General features: G+C 39.1%; 1 protein-coding gene across 2 annotated transcripts in view; it reads left to right on the plus strand.

The window, feature by feature from the left end:
• Positions 1-12232, plus strand: part of LOC121422338 (DNA-dependent protein kinase catalytic subunit-like) — a 138228-nt gene that overhangs the window by 110842 nt on the left and 15154 nt on the right. For both annotated transcript variants that reach the window (XM_041617316.1, XM_041617315.1), the window contains 4 exons: positions 272-451; positions 752-928; positions 1438-1506; positions 5997-6129. In XM_041617316.1, coding sequence (XP_041473250.1) covers positions 272-451; positions 752-928; positions 1438-1506; positions 5997-6129 — 559 coding nt within the window. The remainder of the gene's footprint in view (positions 1-271; positions 452-751; positions 929-1437; positions 1507-5996; positions 6130-12232) is intronic.

The raw sequence follows: 12232 nt of genomic DNA on the forward strand, positions 1-12232 counted from the left end.
ATGAATTATTTGAGAGCCAAATGAGCTGAAATATAATATCTCTACTGTTAGTGATTTATGTAACAATTGGCTATCCATACTTAAACCACAACTTTAAACCTGAGTTTAAGTTAAACCCGACTTCAGAATACTTGCCTTAGGCTCTAGTCTAAGGGTGATGATCAGCAGTGGAGATTTTGATATAAGCCTTGTTGAGGATCGGCAATCTGCTGAACGATTCCCAAATAATCTCTGTAAATGAATGAACTTAAACCTTGTTAATCCCCTTCAGGCTCTGGTCTACCCATTCAAGATCAGCAGTGAAGATTTCAAGCTTGGTGATGGATCACCAGAGGAGAGACAGAGGAAGGATGCCGTCAAGGAGATTGACAACATCTTATCCAAGGTTTCTCTGGTAGAAAATCTCACATTGGCTCTTCAAAGACTCACACATCCTGGCTTCCTCTTCAAGGTACTCAACTTCAATTTTACTTCAGGACTGACAATGATCTGATTATTTTTTAGGGTATTGAATTAGGTCCTAAAGGGCATATACCTGATAATCTAACATTCAGGCAATAACTTAAGAATACGGAGAGGGTTCAACTTCACACTTGGCCAAGTTTGCTTATGTATGCATTTTATTTATGTGAAGGACTTTCCAACTTGGTTGCACATGCATTCTGCATTGAAGAGACATGATCATGAGGTATGGTCTTAACAAACTATAGATTGTTGATTTCTTTGTCGATGTGAACACTTTCGATTTCAGGACTGGGTGGAAGGCATGAAGCCTTTTATGGACAAAAGGACGCACAATCCATCGGCCATCAAGAGAGAATACCAGAAGCTCTACCAGCAGCTGTTCGAGTCTGGAGGAAGGCGAGGCGAACCGTCAAGCTCTAATCAAACAGTGGAAGCTGGACCATACTGGAAGAAAGTTGGAAGGGTAAGTACTTTTATCAGTAATTCTGGGGCCTGCCTCACAAAGACTTGTGATTGATCTGATCAATCTCAACTATATGGAAATCCAGCATTGCCATAATTTTTCCTGAAGTAAATTTGCACAATGTCCTTTTGTAAGCAAAGAGGTCGAGGAGCTTACTGAATTGTCTGGAAAACAATGACTGTATAAAATCAATAGACATCATATCCAGAAAGTATTAAGAACAAACATTCATGTTATATGTTGATGTTGGTTGCTTTTCATAGCTGTGTTTGATCAATCGCAACTCTTTGTAAGACGGGACCCTGATTTCTCCTACTTTTGTTGCTCTTTGATCATGAATTTCACGCTCCCTGAACATACCTAGAAACTGTGTTGGTATGTCCTAGTTATATTGAACTCGTACTTACTAACAATAATCCCTAATTATTTTCAGACCTCGGTTCATATTCGTTCAAATCTTACCATCGACACTGCTTATGGAAAATATTAAATCTCTCTTCCTTTTTTAGGAATATCAGAAGAGGTTTGATTCAGAATTTGGTAAAGATGGGAGTAAACTTGCATCGATGGACTACAAGGTAAGGTCAAACTGCCTTCTCATGGACCCCACCATTACTATCTATTTTCTTGCATTAATGTTCGGTTTTGATAACCTTTTAAGGGTTTTGACTTTTGCAACATGATGATATTGTGCACTGTGTAAAGTAACATTTCTAAATAATAATAACGCAGTTCTTGTATACTGTAAAAGTGGAAATTTTCGCGCGATTAATTTTTCGCGCTCGGCGGAGTGAAGTGAATTTCGCGTGTTTTTAATTTCGCGGGCTGTCCGGACCATCGGACGATCAATTCACTCAGCTCACCACTGCCACAGTGCTGGCCGGGCAGCTGCGATACCAATACACTTCACGATGTCTAAACTACAACATTTCATGAATGCTGCCGGACTATAAAACGTGAAGAAAAGAAGAATAAATACTACTAGTAGTAAATACCGCTCATAACGTTGCTTTGGAAGATGAAATATTGTTTTACACAGTAAAATACGCATGGAAAATGCGGAAAATACATCGATTTTCATGAGCCTAGCTTACCACAGATGAGCACAAATTTGTCGCACTGAGCTTGTTCTGCATTCGCTATGCACATTGGACGTTTGTTTATGGAATAAGCACGCATGCGCACAGATTTTATTTTTCTTCTTGTACTTGTGATTCGTAAATGTATGAGTGGTAGCGTAATAGCGATATGTTGTCATTGTTTATCTTATTTTTTGTGTGTTTTCCTTTTTCATTGCCTCCTTAACAGGCACTACGAGTATTACCGAGACTAACTAGATTTTATGTATTTAGCCATCTCCTGCATGGGTCCCCATATTTTTAATTAATTTCCTGTATAAGTCTAATTAACCTGAAAATAAGAACGTTCATGTTATTTATAGGTCCTGTATTTTTTGTTTAAATGACGGGCAGTGGACGTCTCCCATTGCTTACCTCTTTTTTTATACCTTGTTTATTTCTTTTATTTTTTCTTTTATTTTTTTTACTCCTTGTTATTATATTTAATGACCACCATCATGATTCCCCTTTCTCTTATTTTCCTCGTACTACCGTAGACGTGCCTAATATGATTACAGTGATAAATGCTCTAGTTTTCTACTTCCATGGTTACTACTATCAACTCATATTTAAATATCTAGGTAAAGAGTATAATGATATAAATAAAATAGAAATGTAGAGAGTCTACTTACATTTACTGTACTAGTACTTGAATGATCAGTCCGTCCATACATCCATGCTTGATTGTAAAAAAAATCCAATTGTCCAAGGCCGTCGATAATTCCAACTAAAATGATGTAGACCAGTTCAAATGCACAGTTTAGGAAAAATTTTCAGTACAAATAATTGTCATATTGGGTGGTGCCATTGGTGTAATAAAATGTTTGAAGTTAACAAGAACAATTAACATGTCAACAAATGTCAAAGTCAAACTCCAGTTGAACGTATTTACAGATGTTTTGAGCATCAAAGGTTACTTGTTACTCCTCCCAGTCTCCATCCTCCACATCGCTATCATCGCATGTGGGGACGGGAGCTTCCCTTGCTTGCTGAACAGCCTTGGAGATACCCGTCACGGCGAATCCTTGCTTCACCAACTCCTTCTCATTGGCAATCAGTTCTTGAGTGTTCATGAGCCACTTTGCGTGAACAGGCTTGATTGTTGCTGTTCGGAGATCAACAGAGCCAGCGATTTCCTCAGTACTGCGCCCTTCTTCAACCATCACTGCAACTCTTTCTGCAAACCATCGCTGGAATTCGCTCCTCATGAGTTGCTTGTATTTTCCATTAACGGTAGCATCAAGAGGCTGAAACTCGTCAGTGCACCGTGCAGGAATGAAGACACAGGGGGCGCCAAGATCTTCAAGAGCCTTTCCCACTTCTTCTGTGCGATGGGCAGCAAACACATCAAAGATGAGAAGTGGGGGCGAAGTGGTTCCTAGTTCCTGTTGAACACGCTTTACGTACGGTGCTATGATCTGCTCAACATACCGAACCATGGTGCTTGTGGTGCTCCAGTGAGAAGGTGAATGCCATATGTCCCAATCATGCGGAAACTCAACATTTGGATGGCATCTGTCCGTCGTCCCTTGATAAATAATCTGAGGGGGTAGCATCTCACCGCTTAGGGTACAAGCAAGCAGCGCTGTGTATTGGCGCTTGTCATCGATGCCCTTGATTTCTACCTGCTTTCCCCCTTTTCACTCATGGTCCAGTTTCCACAGGGAATAACCTCCACCGCCGTTTGGTCCCAGTTGATAACAAGTTCATCTGGGATATTAAACTTTCTCACACGACGTCCGATACGCCGATGAAACTTGCCGCCAAGTGTTTCAAGATCATCTGGACGGTGCTTGGCAGCCTTGGTGCCCTTCCTCTTCGTGAAGTTCATTCGCTGGAGTAGTGAACGGGCCCAAGTTTTTTCTAGGGTTATTGGACCACCAAAATCCTTCAGAAGTGGGGGCTCGCATTTTCTGAGCAGACCCTTTGTTGCCGCAATGACGATAGACGTAGAAATAGGTCCGCCACTATCCCTCAGGGCTGTCACAAACTGTCTTACTTTCTTGTCACTTTCATCGCCAAGGAGTACGGGCCGTCCTCTACACTTTTCCGGCAGGTTGGTAATTGATCCAGCATCCACATCAACTCCCTGATTCAATTGCACAAGGTACGCCTTCTTCATGCCCCTAACGGTGCTTTCATTTACCGATCTGTTCAATTCCTTGCTAAATCTCCTTGCAGCAGCGTTGACTCCATTTTCAGCCGCATACCTCCCGATCTTTGCGCGCATCTCACTCGGGTAAACGCCGTACGGCCCTCGCTTTTTCCCCTTGTTTGCAGGAGAGCTAGAGCTGTCACACGACGATCCAGTGGCTGGCGCAGATAGGGCATTCGAGATGCTATCATTAGCATTCCGCACTGATGCTGGATCAATACCAGGAACACTAGTTGGATCAGGAAGTCCAAGACGTTCCTCCTTTTGTTTGGAAAGTGGCTTGAAATAGCGAAGCATGGTGATGTTGTTGAAGCACTACAAGCTGTGTAAGGCCGGCTAAACGTAGACTTACGTGACATGTGATGCATCAAAGCAAGCGCACGTACCAACGCGCCCCGATATGATCGTCATTTAGGCGCAAAAATATTCGCGCGTTTTTATTTTCGCGCCAAATACACGTCGCGCAAAATGCGCGAAAATTTCCACTTTTACAGTAGCACATATCACGTTATGTCATAACGTCCCTAAGCACAATGACAATGTTTCAAGCAAATATGTTATTGTTGAAATGATGATGAATGACATCCTTGTCAAAACAACAAGATAACAAGAACATAAATGGAAAAATGTCAATTTTCTAATGGACAAAGGACCAAGCATACATGTGTGCCCCCATAAAAATACATCTTTGTACCTTAGAGCCTCCATATGACATAGTCCCATATTCTGAAGTCAGGTTTAATTTAAACTCTGGTTTTAAGTTGTGATTCAACTATGGAAGCCAGTTGTTACATAATTCTCTAAAAGTAGAGGTGTAATGTATCAGCTCATTTGACTCCCAAAACATTATCATTATTAACCCTAAATAGACTGGGCTATTTCGACGCCTAAAAAGACTGGGGGGGCTGATTCAGCTCCCCCCCTTATGATCTCGGCCGTCGATCGCGCGAGCGCGACGAAAATTGGCACACGCGTTACCCATGGCATTATCTACAAAACTATAACATCAAATTCTGCAAAAAATCTCATGTTTCATTAATTATGCTAATTTATGCGTAAAATCATAAGTTTGCTCTAATTAATAAAATAATGCCCCTGAAATGCTGATTTTTGTTTCACATACTCTAGCTAGGCACCTGATCAAATTTATTTAAAGAAAATTAAACATCACATTTATTTTCTTATGTATTCTATTGTTTTCTAAAATTTCTTATGTATTTCTTTTTTTTTCGACTTTCTGTTTTTTATTGTTTTTTCAATTATGGAAATTTTGACCATAAAAAAGATAAAACTAATTGATTTTAAGCAGTAAAAGGAAAAATAATGATACATTTATGAATTTTGGCTAAAAACACTATTTGCATTGGATTTGTACACAAATTCACATTTTTGAGTAATTTTGGGTCTGCATGCACTTACGAAATGTTGCGTAATTTCCGAACCGCGTACCTGGGGGTCACAATTTTGGTCTCAAAAGTTGCGCGAGACTTGAAAGTAAAAAGTCAGCGAGTGACGCGGTCAAAAAAATTTGCGCGGCAGATTTATCATGAAAAATGATGAGGGGGGGCTGAATCAGCCCCCCCCCCAGTCTTTTTAGGGTTAAACTGCCTGAGAAGGATAAGAATGACAGTTGCCTTCACCATTAAAGAGTTAGAAAAGAGCACAGTGAACACATGAGAAGCAATCACTGTAAACAAGATTTTTGAAACATTTGGCTTTCCATGATATTAGCATAGAGTTAGACCATGGTTAAACCTGACTTCAGAATATGGGCCTATGACTTTGATTCTTGCAGATGTTGGTGTCCGTGAAGCAGAAGATTTACGATAAGATGAACCCTGGGAAAGATGATCCTGGTAACCTCAAAGAGTACTCACCATGGTTCACTGCCTTCCAGTCTCTACAGGGAGATGAGCTGGAAATACCGGGTGAGTTGATGGTCATGTGACAGATGAAATGAAGGTCATGTGATGGGTGAGTTGGTCGTGTGATAGGTGAGTTGATGGTATTGTCACATGTTAGTTGATGGTCATGTGTCATGTGAATTGATGGCATAGAGATGTATACTAATTAGGCTAGAGTGCGGCATCCTTATAGGCGCGCGTACTTAACGTCTGTGATTGCGTGGAGCAGGGTCGGCCATTGCTCGAAAGGTCTAGATTTGCAAAAGTACCCAGATGTAAGTTACTAAGTTAAGTTACTAAATTTTTTTTTCAAATTTGCTGTTTAGGGGGTGCATGGGTGTAATTAAAGTGCACCCAAGCAAATTCAATTTCACATACTGATCAAAAAAGAATACAGGGGGCGCAATTCGGACACCTCAGGCCCTGAAGTGAAAATAAACATTTACTGTCCTACCTATTCTGCGCCCACATATAAAATGATATAATAATTTTGTTCATCCATGTAAATAACAAACCTGAATAATCAAACTCAGGTCCACAGACTAGCAATTGAAATCAAAAGAAGAAAAATAAGAAATCAAATTCAGTATATACGTATATACTTTAAAAAAAAAAAATAAAACTGAATATGCAAAATGTGTATTTATCTGTTTAGTGTACGTTTTGGAAATCTTTGCCATAAAGTTAATATTCAAGCGACACAGACACAGTTAATTAACACAATAATTTCAAGAAAGGAATATACAGCTGAGATTATAAATTAGGATGATCACTCAACAGCGGACAATTTGTAAAATCGTATTCCAAGTATTTGTCAGTTTTAATATTATTGTTTAATAAGTTTGGTTTTGTATTCACAATTTTGCAACCGCTTTTATATGATAAGTTCATTAAGTTTGCAATTATCTCTTTCATGTCTGACATTGTTATCAATTGGTTTTATACACTCAGTTTTAGTAATAATATTCTTTAATTGTAGTAAAAATACACATTATAATATCCTCCTGAACCGCCCCTTTTCTTCCCCTATACTTCTCCTTTTTCTTCTTCCTCTCCTTATATTACTAGTATTCTGTCCTTGATTTGTTCATATAATATTGGTCCATTGGAATCATTATAGGATCACAAACACCAGCTATATATCAATAGAATATTTCAGCTGGTTTGCCTATCAGCATAGTATTTCAGCCGGGTTGAATCACTTTCCAGAAAATCAAAGTGAATTGTTTTATGTTGCACATTGTAATTTGTTTACTCTCTGAAATTCTGAAATGTTTGCAAGTCAATAATACACTGTAAACATCCTAACCCCCCCCCCATTTAGGCCTCCTGTACATTGCAAAATTGTACGACTGAATGCGCGCATTTGATATGCAAATTTTGCTGTCAACAAACTTTTCTACATTGATCGCATCGATGGTTGCCTACATTGGAAATCTTCATCATCAATTAACTGGACCAATGGCAATGCGTAAATCATTTTTAAATGTTATCAATAAAAAGTAATTTTATGATACTCACGAGTTATTGTGATGTTGGTTACATCGACGTTTAAGCCCACGGGGAAAAGGGAGTTCTGCCCTATTCTAAATTTCTATATATGATTTCTATATGTGTAGACATATATAGAAAACAAATTATAACAATTATCAAGTGAAGAAATAAATTGTCAGCAATCAGCATCATAGTAATTAGGAAATTATACTTGAAAAAATGCAGTCGTGTTTTTCGCGTCTCATGCAGATGCATCAGACACTGTGATAGGGCCATTTTTGACGTACTTGAATACCAAATTATATTAAAACATATTAAATTCATTAATCAGGAGCAAGAACGATATGCCTAGGCCTACATGTCTTTTTCAAAATTCATCACTTCCAAATCATTTGAAAATAGAAGTCATATCATTATATCGAAATGTTATGACCCAAGCAAAAATTATTGGGGATGTAGCCTATTGATCGTTGGCATATAGTATGTGCTATAGTGGGCCTATATAGGCATGCCTGTCTTCAGTTTTGTTCGATTTTTTGTTCATTTGAACTTTAATCTAGTGCAATATTTACAATTTTGCTTTTCCATTTGCTTTCGCTCTCATATGTCATCATTTTGTTCCGGTTTTATGCTCATCCATGTACATGCCCCATAGGTACTGTACGCGCATGGCAGGCTGCGAAGACCTATCGAGTAATGGCGGCCGGTCTCCGCGTAATCACAGCGATTTGACGAAGTACGCCCTCTAGCGTTATTAAGTATATATCTCTATGATTGATGGCAAGTGACAAGTGAACTGATAGTCATGTGACAGGTGCACTGATGGTCATGTGATGGGTGAGTTGATGGTATTGTGACAAGTAGTTGATGGTCATGTGACAAGTGAGTTAATGGTCATGTGACAGGGGAATTGATATTGATGGTCATGTAACAGCTAAATTGATGGTCATGTGACACATGCTTCTGGGTTGAGCTAGAGATACTGTGTAAGTTGATGGTCATGGGACAAGTGTCCGTTGATGGTCATGTGACAGGGGAATTAATGGTCATGTGACATGCTTCTGAGTTGAGCTGGAGATACCAAGTGAGTTGATGGCCATGTGACCAGTGAGTTTATGTCATGTGACAGGTGAGTTAACGGTTATGTGACATATGCTTCTGCGTTGAGCTGGAGTATGCGGGTAAGTTGATGGTCATATGATAAGTGAATTGATGGTCATGTGAGAAGTAACTTGATGGTCATGTGACAGGTGAATTAATGGTCATGTGTCGTATCCTCCTTCGATTAGGTGGAGTTACCAGGTGAGTTCATGATGACTTAATGTTATCTACATGATAGATCAACGTTCTCTCCAGGTTAACTCTGACACTTGTCGGCGCGAAGCGATGAAAGCCGCGCAGCGGCCTCGGTGCGTGCGAAGCACGCATGGGGGGAGGGTTTGGGAGGGGGGTGTCCCCCCTCCCTTGCGAAGCGCGGTAGCTATCGAAAATATCAATATCGACGAGCTTAAATTGCTGCTAAATGCACCACATTTTATGTCTATTTAGTGCTTCTCCGTTCACGCAGCCGTAGCGGTTGCGTGAATTGCGATTGAAGCGGAAAGGCAAACTACTGATAAAGGCTTCAAAAAGTCAATGGAAACTAATTTTATACTTACAGTTTACAGATTTATCCACATCGATGACATCGATAAATGTATTCCATATATTTTCTAATGTCTTGATCGTTACGTTCTTAGAAAGTGCGATTAATTTTGTGAATGCTTGTTGCTTCTTATGTCAATGACCGACTGATCTACGAACCGCATGCGTAGCCCTTTGACTTGAGCTTGCGCCGCGCCATGCCCTTACTAAATCCAAATAAATAAAGCCTCGGAAGAAACCTTCCGAGGCTTCCACATAATGGGCATTGGTATTCATGAGACGGGGTTCCTAAATTATATGATTTGCATGTTTGTTTTGTTTTCAGATACTCACTGAAACCATGGACCTATTAGGTCCATGCTGAAACTATAACTCTCATAAGACTTCTGTTGATCGATGATGCTTATACTAATAATATCCAATCAAGATTTGTTTATCACTGTCAATTATTGCTATGTTGATTTGTATTGTTCTATACTTACCTATAAATAATGAAACTGCCCATCATGAGCGGGAGAAATATTTTTAGTCATTCATAATACTTTGATATTATGACTTTGTTCTATAATTAATTGCGATTTAAAATGTTTTGAAAGTAAAGCTTAATTGACAGGAAATCAGATTTCTATTTTAGATAATGCACTGTGTATGCCTACAAAATGCGTGTGTGAAAGAGAGAAGAAGGGGGGAGGGGTTGTAGCTAGTATGGTCGAAGGGAGAGAGCAAAAGGGGAGGGGTCGTGGTGTGGACAATAACCAGGGGATTGTACGTGTGTATGTGGGATTGGTGAAGAAGTCAATATTCGAAGCGAATGCATATTTAGAGACATGTCTTTACTACTAACTGGTGATGACGGCTGAATAATCTTTCTTTACATGTATATTTTGGCGATTTTGAATTTTGAAAATATTTTCTTGCACCATGAGTGAGAAGATCGAGGTATGTGATTCAATAAATTGCATCAATTTTTAAGTTAACAGAAATTCACGAACAGAATATTAAAAATGAAAAAAAAGAGTCAGAAAGATCTAATTCCAGCGTAAACAACATGAAGGATATTTGAGGTCACGAAACCAGCTGATTAGCATTCAAACAACAGGTTAACAGGTCACGCACATGGCACACATTCTATGGGCGGGAATTCAGGGAACCCTTTTTCAAGCACGATGATTGGCTCAACCCCGAATGTGAATACTAAGTAGATCACGTGCCATCGGCTTTGGGGCATCTTGTTGACATTCCAACTCATTTCATAAGTAATTAGGCTAACGAAATTGTAAAGATAACTCTATATAAAACACAATCCCGATCTGAAACATATTGAGACATAAGTGAAATAGAAAAATTTATCCAACGATATTTAAATTATACTAGCAACTCATGTGGGCGTGAACAAATGAAATACATGTCCTCTATTTTAAAACGTTCACACATCAACTTCAATAATCCGTACTTGAAATGCAGGGACCGCGGAAATGTCTTGAAAGTGGGGCAGGGGGGGCTGACTATGCAAAAAACACTATTAGGTGGTTCATTTTATGTCTTTGTACACGGTTTTGGAAAAAAGGTGGGGTGGCTGAGTCCCACCCAGCCCCCCCCCCCCCCCCCCCGTTTCCACGGCCCCTGAAATGAATATCTGTGAATGAATTGTCACTTTCACTCTGTTGTATCAAAATCTATTGAATCACGTACCCCTTTCCAATCGCCATAAAGATTATGCAGCCACAATTAGGTATCGTAGACACATCCATAAATGATTTTTAATTTCATACGCTCTGAACATTGCCTTCTTTTCGCCACTCCTCCCCCACAAAGTCACAAACATCCCATCATTTTCATTTACATTACCCACGACCACCTCCCATTATTCTCTATCTCCTTTACACCGGACCTTTACACAAATTAATATCAAATAATTTATTTTAAATCGTAATTGTTAAGCAAGTGTACAACAAATTCATGAAGCATTCACTGTGATGACTACAAACATTTCTCAGGACCTGACAGGTGCGTTCATTATTTAAATTGGCAGGCAAAGAGAAATAAAGAACAATACAAATGAATATACACTGTAGGTATAACTCACATTCAAAAATGAGTCGTAATATACTAAAAAGTGTGAATAATATGTATGAAGATTATTACTTATGAAAATTATAACAGATTCAATGAATATCTGGAAGTAAAAAAAAACATTCAAATTAAATCAGTTTTGGATCCCATCTAAGTTTGGAAGACTCGGATCCCCGCGGATCAAACATTTTGATGCCATGTGCAATATGTGGCCGTGGCGAGCGCGAATGCAGTGCTAGTGACACAGAACTTGGTAGACACACCGTCACGAAACTAATCAAAACTTTCATAAGATCGATGCAGAGATCAAGACATTGGAAATTAGGGAGTAAAAGCGGAATGTAAATGTGAATAAATCATTTTGCTGTAAGTAAATGAGTTGGACATTATATCAATCCATTCCGGTGGCTTTGTCATTATTAACGTGATCTTTTAATAATTTTTCTCAATTCGCTCTACGTCAGTGTCATCAGAAATGCATTCATGTGCTGGTAGGCGTTGCGGTAAATGTAGCTATGAGGCCTGGGACGAGATGAAACTAAATTTCGATCAAATTTTTATATTATTTTTGACACACTTTCGACAAAATAAGTGACATTAAGTGACAATATCAATTGAAATTCAAGACATCTAAATGACATTGCCCAACCCAGTAACCAACGGTACCTCTCTCTCCTCACTTTATTTTTGAGCGTATTTACTACCACTCACAGACGTAAATAATGTGAGCAACGCGATACGCAAATGCGAGGTAAACATCTTGGGCCTTGAGTCGAGGTCGTATCGTAGGTCCATGCTCTGAGTGAGTCAAAGAAATCCCGGGAAGAAATCGTGGACGAAATAATCGACAAGTTTATTTCAGGATCTGAAAAGCAAATTGTTTTTTTTTTTAAATATATTCGTTTTTTTGTGTAGA

The sequence above is a fragment of the Lytechinus variegatus genome, chromosome 10 (genome assembly GCF_018143015.1).
Source record: "Lytechinus variegatus isolate NC3 chromosome 10, Lvar_3.0, whole genome shotgun sequence".
NCBI lineage: Eukaryota > Metazoa > Echinodermata > Echinoidea > Temnopleuroida > Toxopneustidae > Lytechinus > Lytechinus variegatus.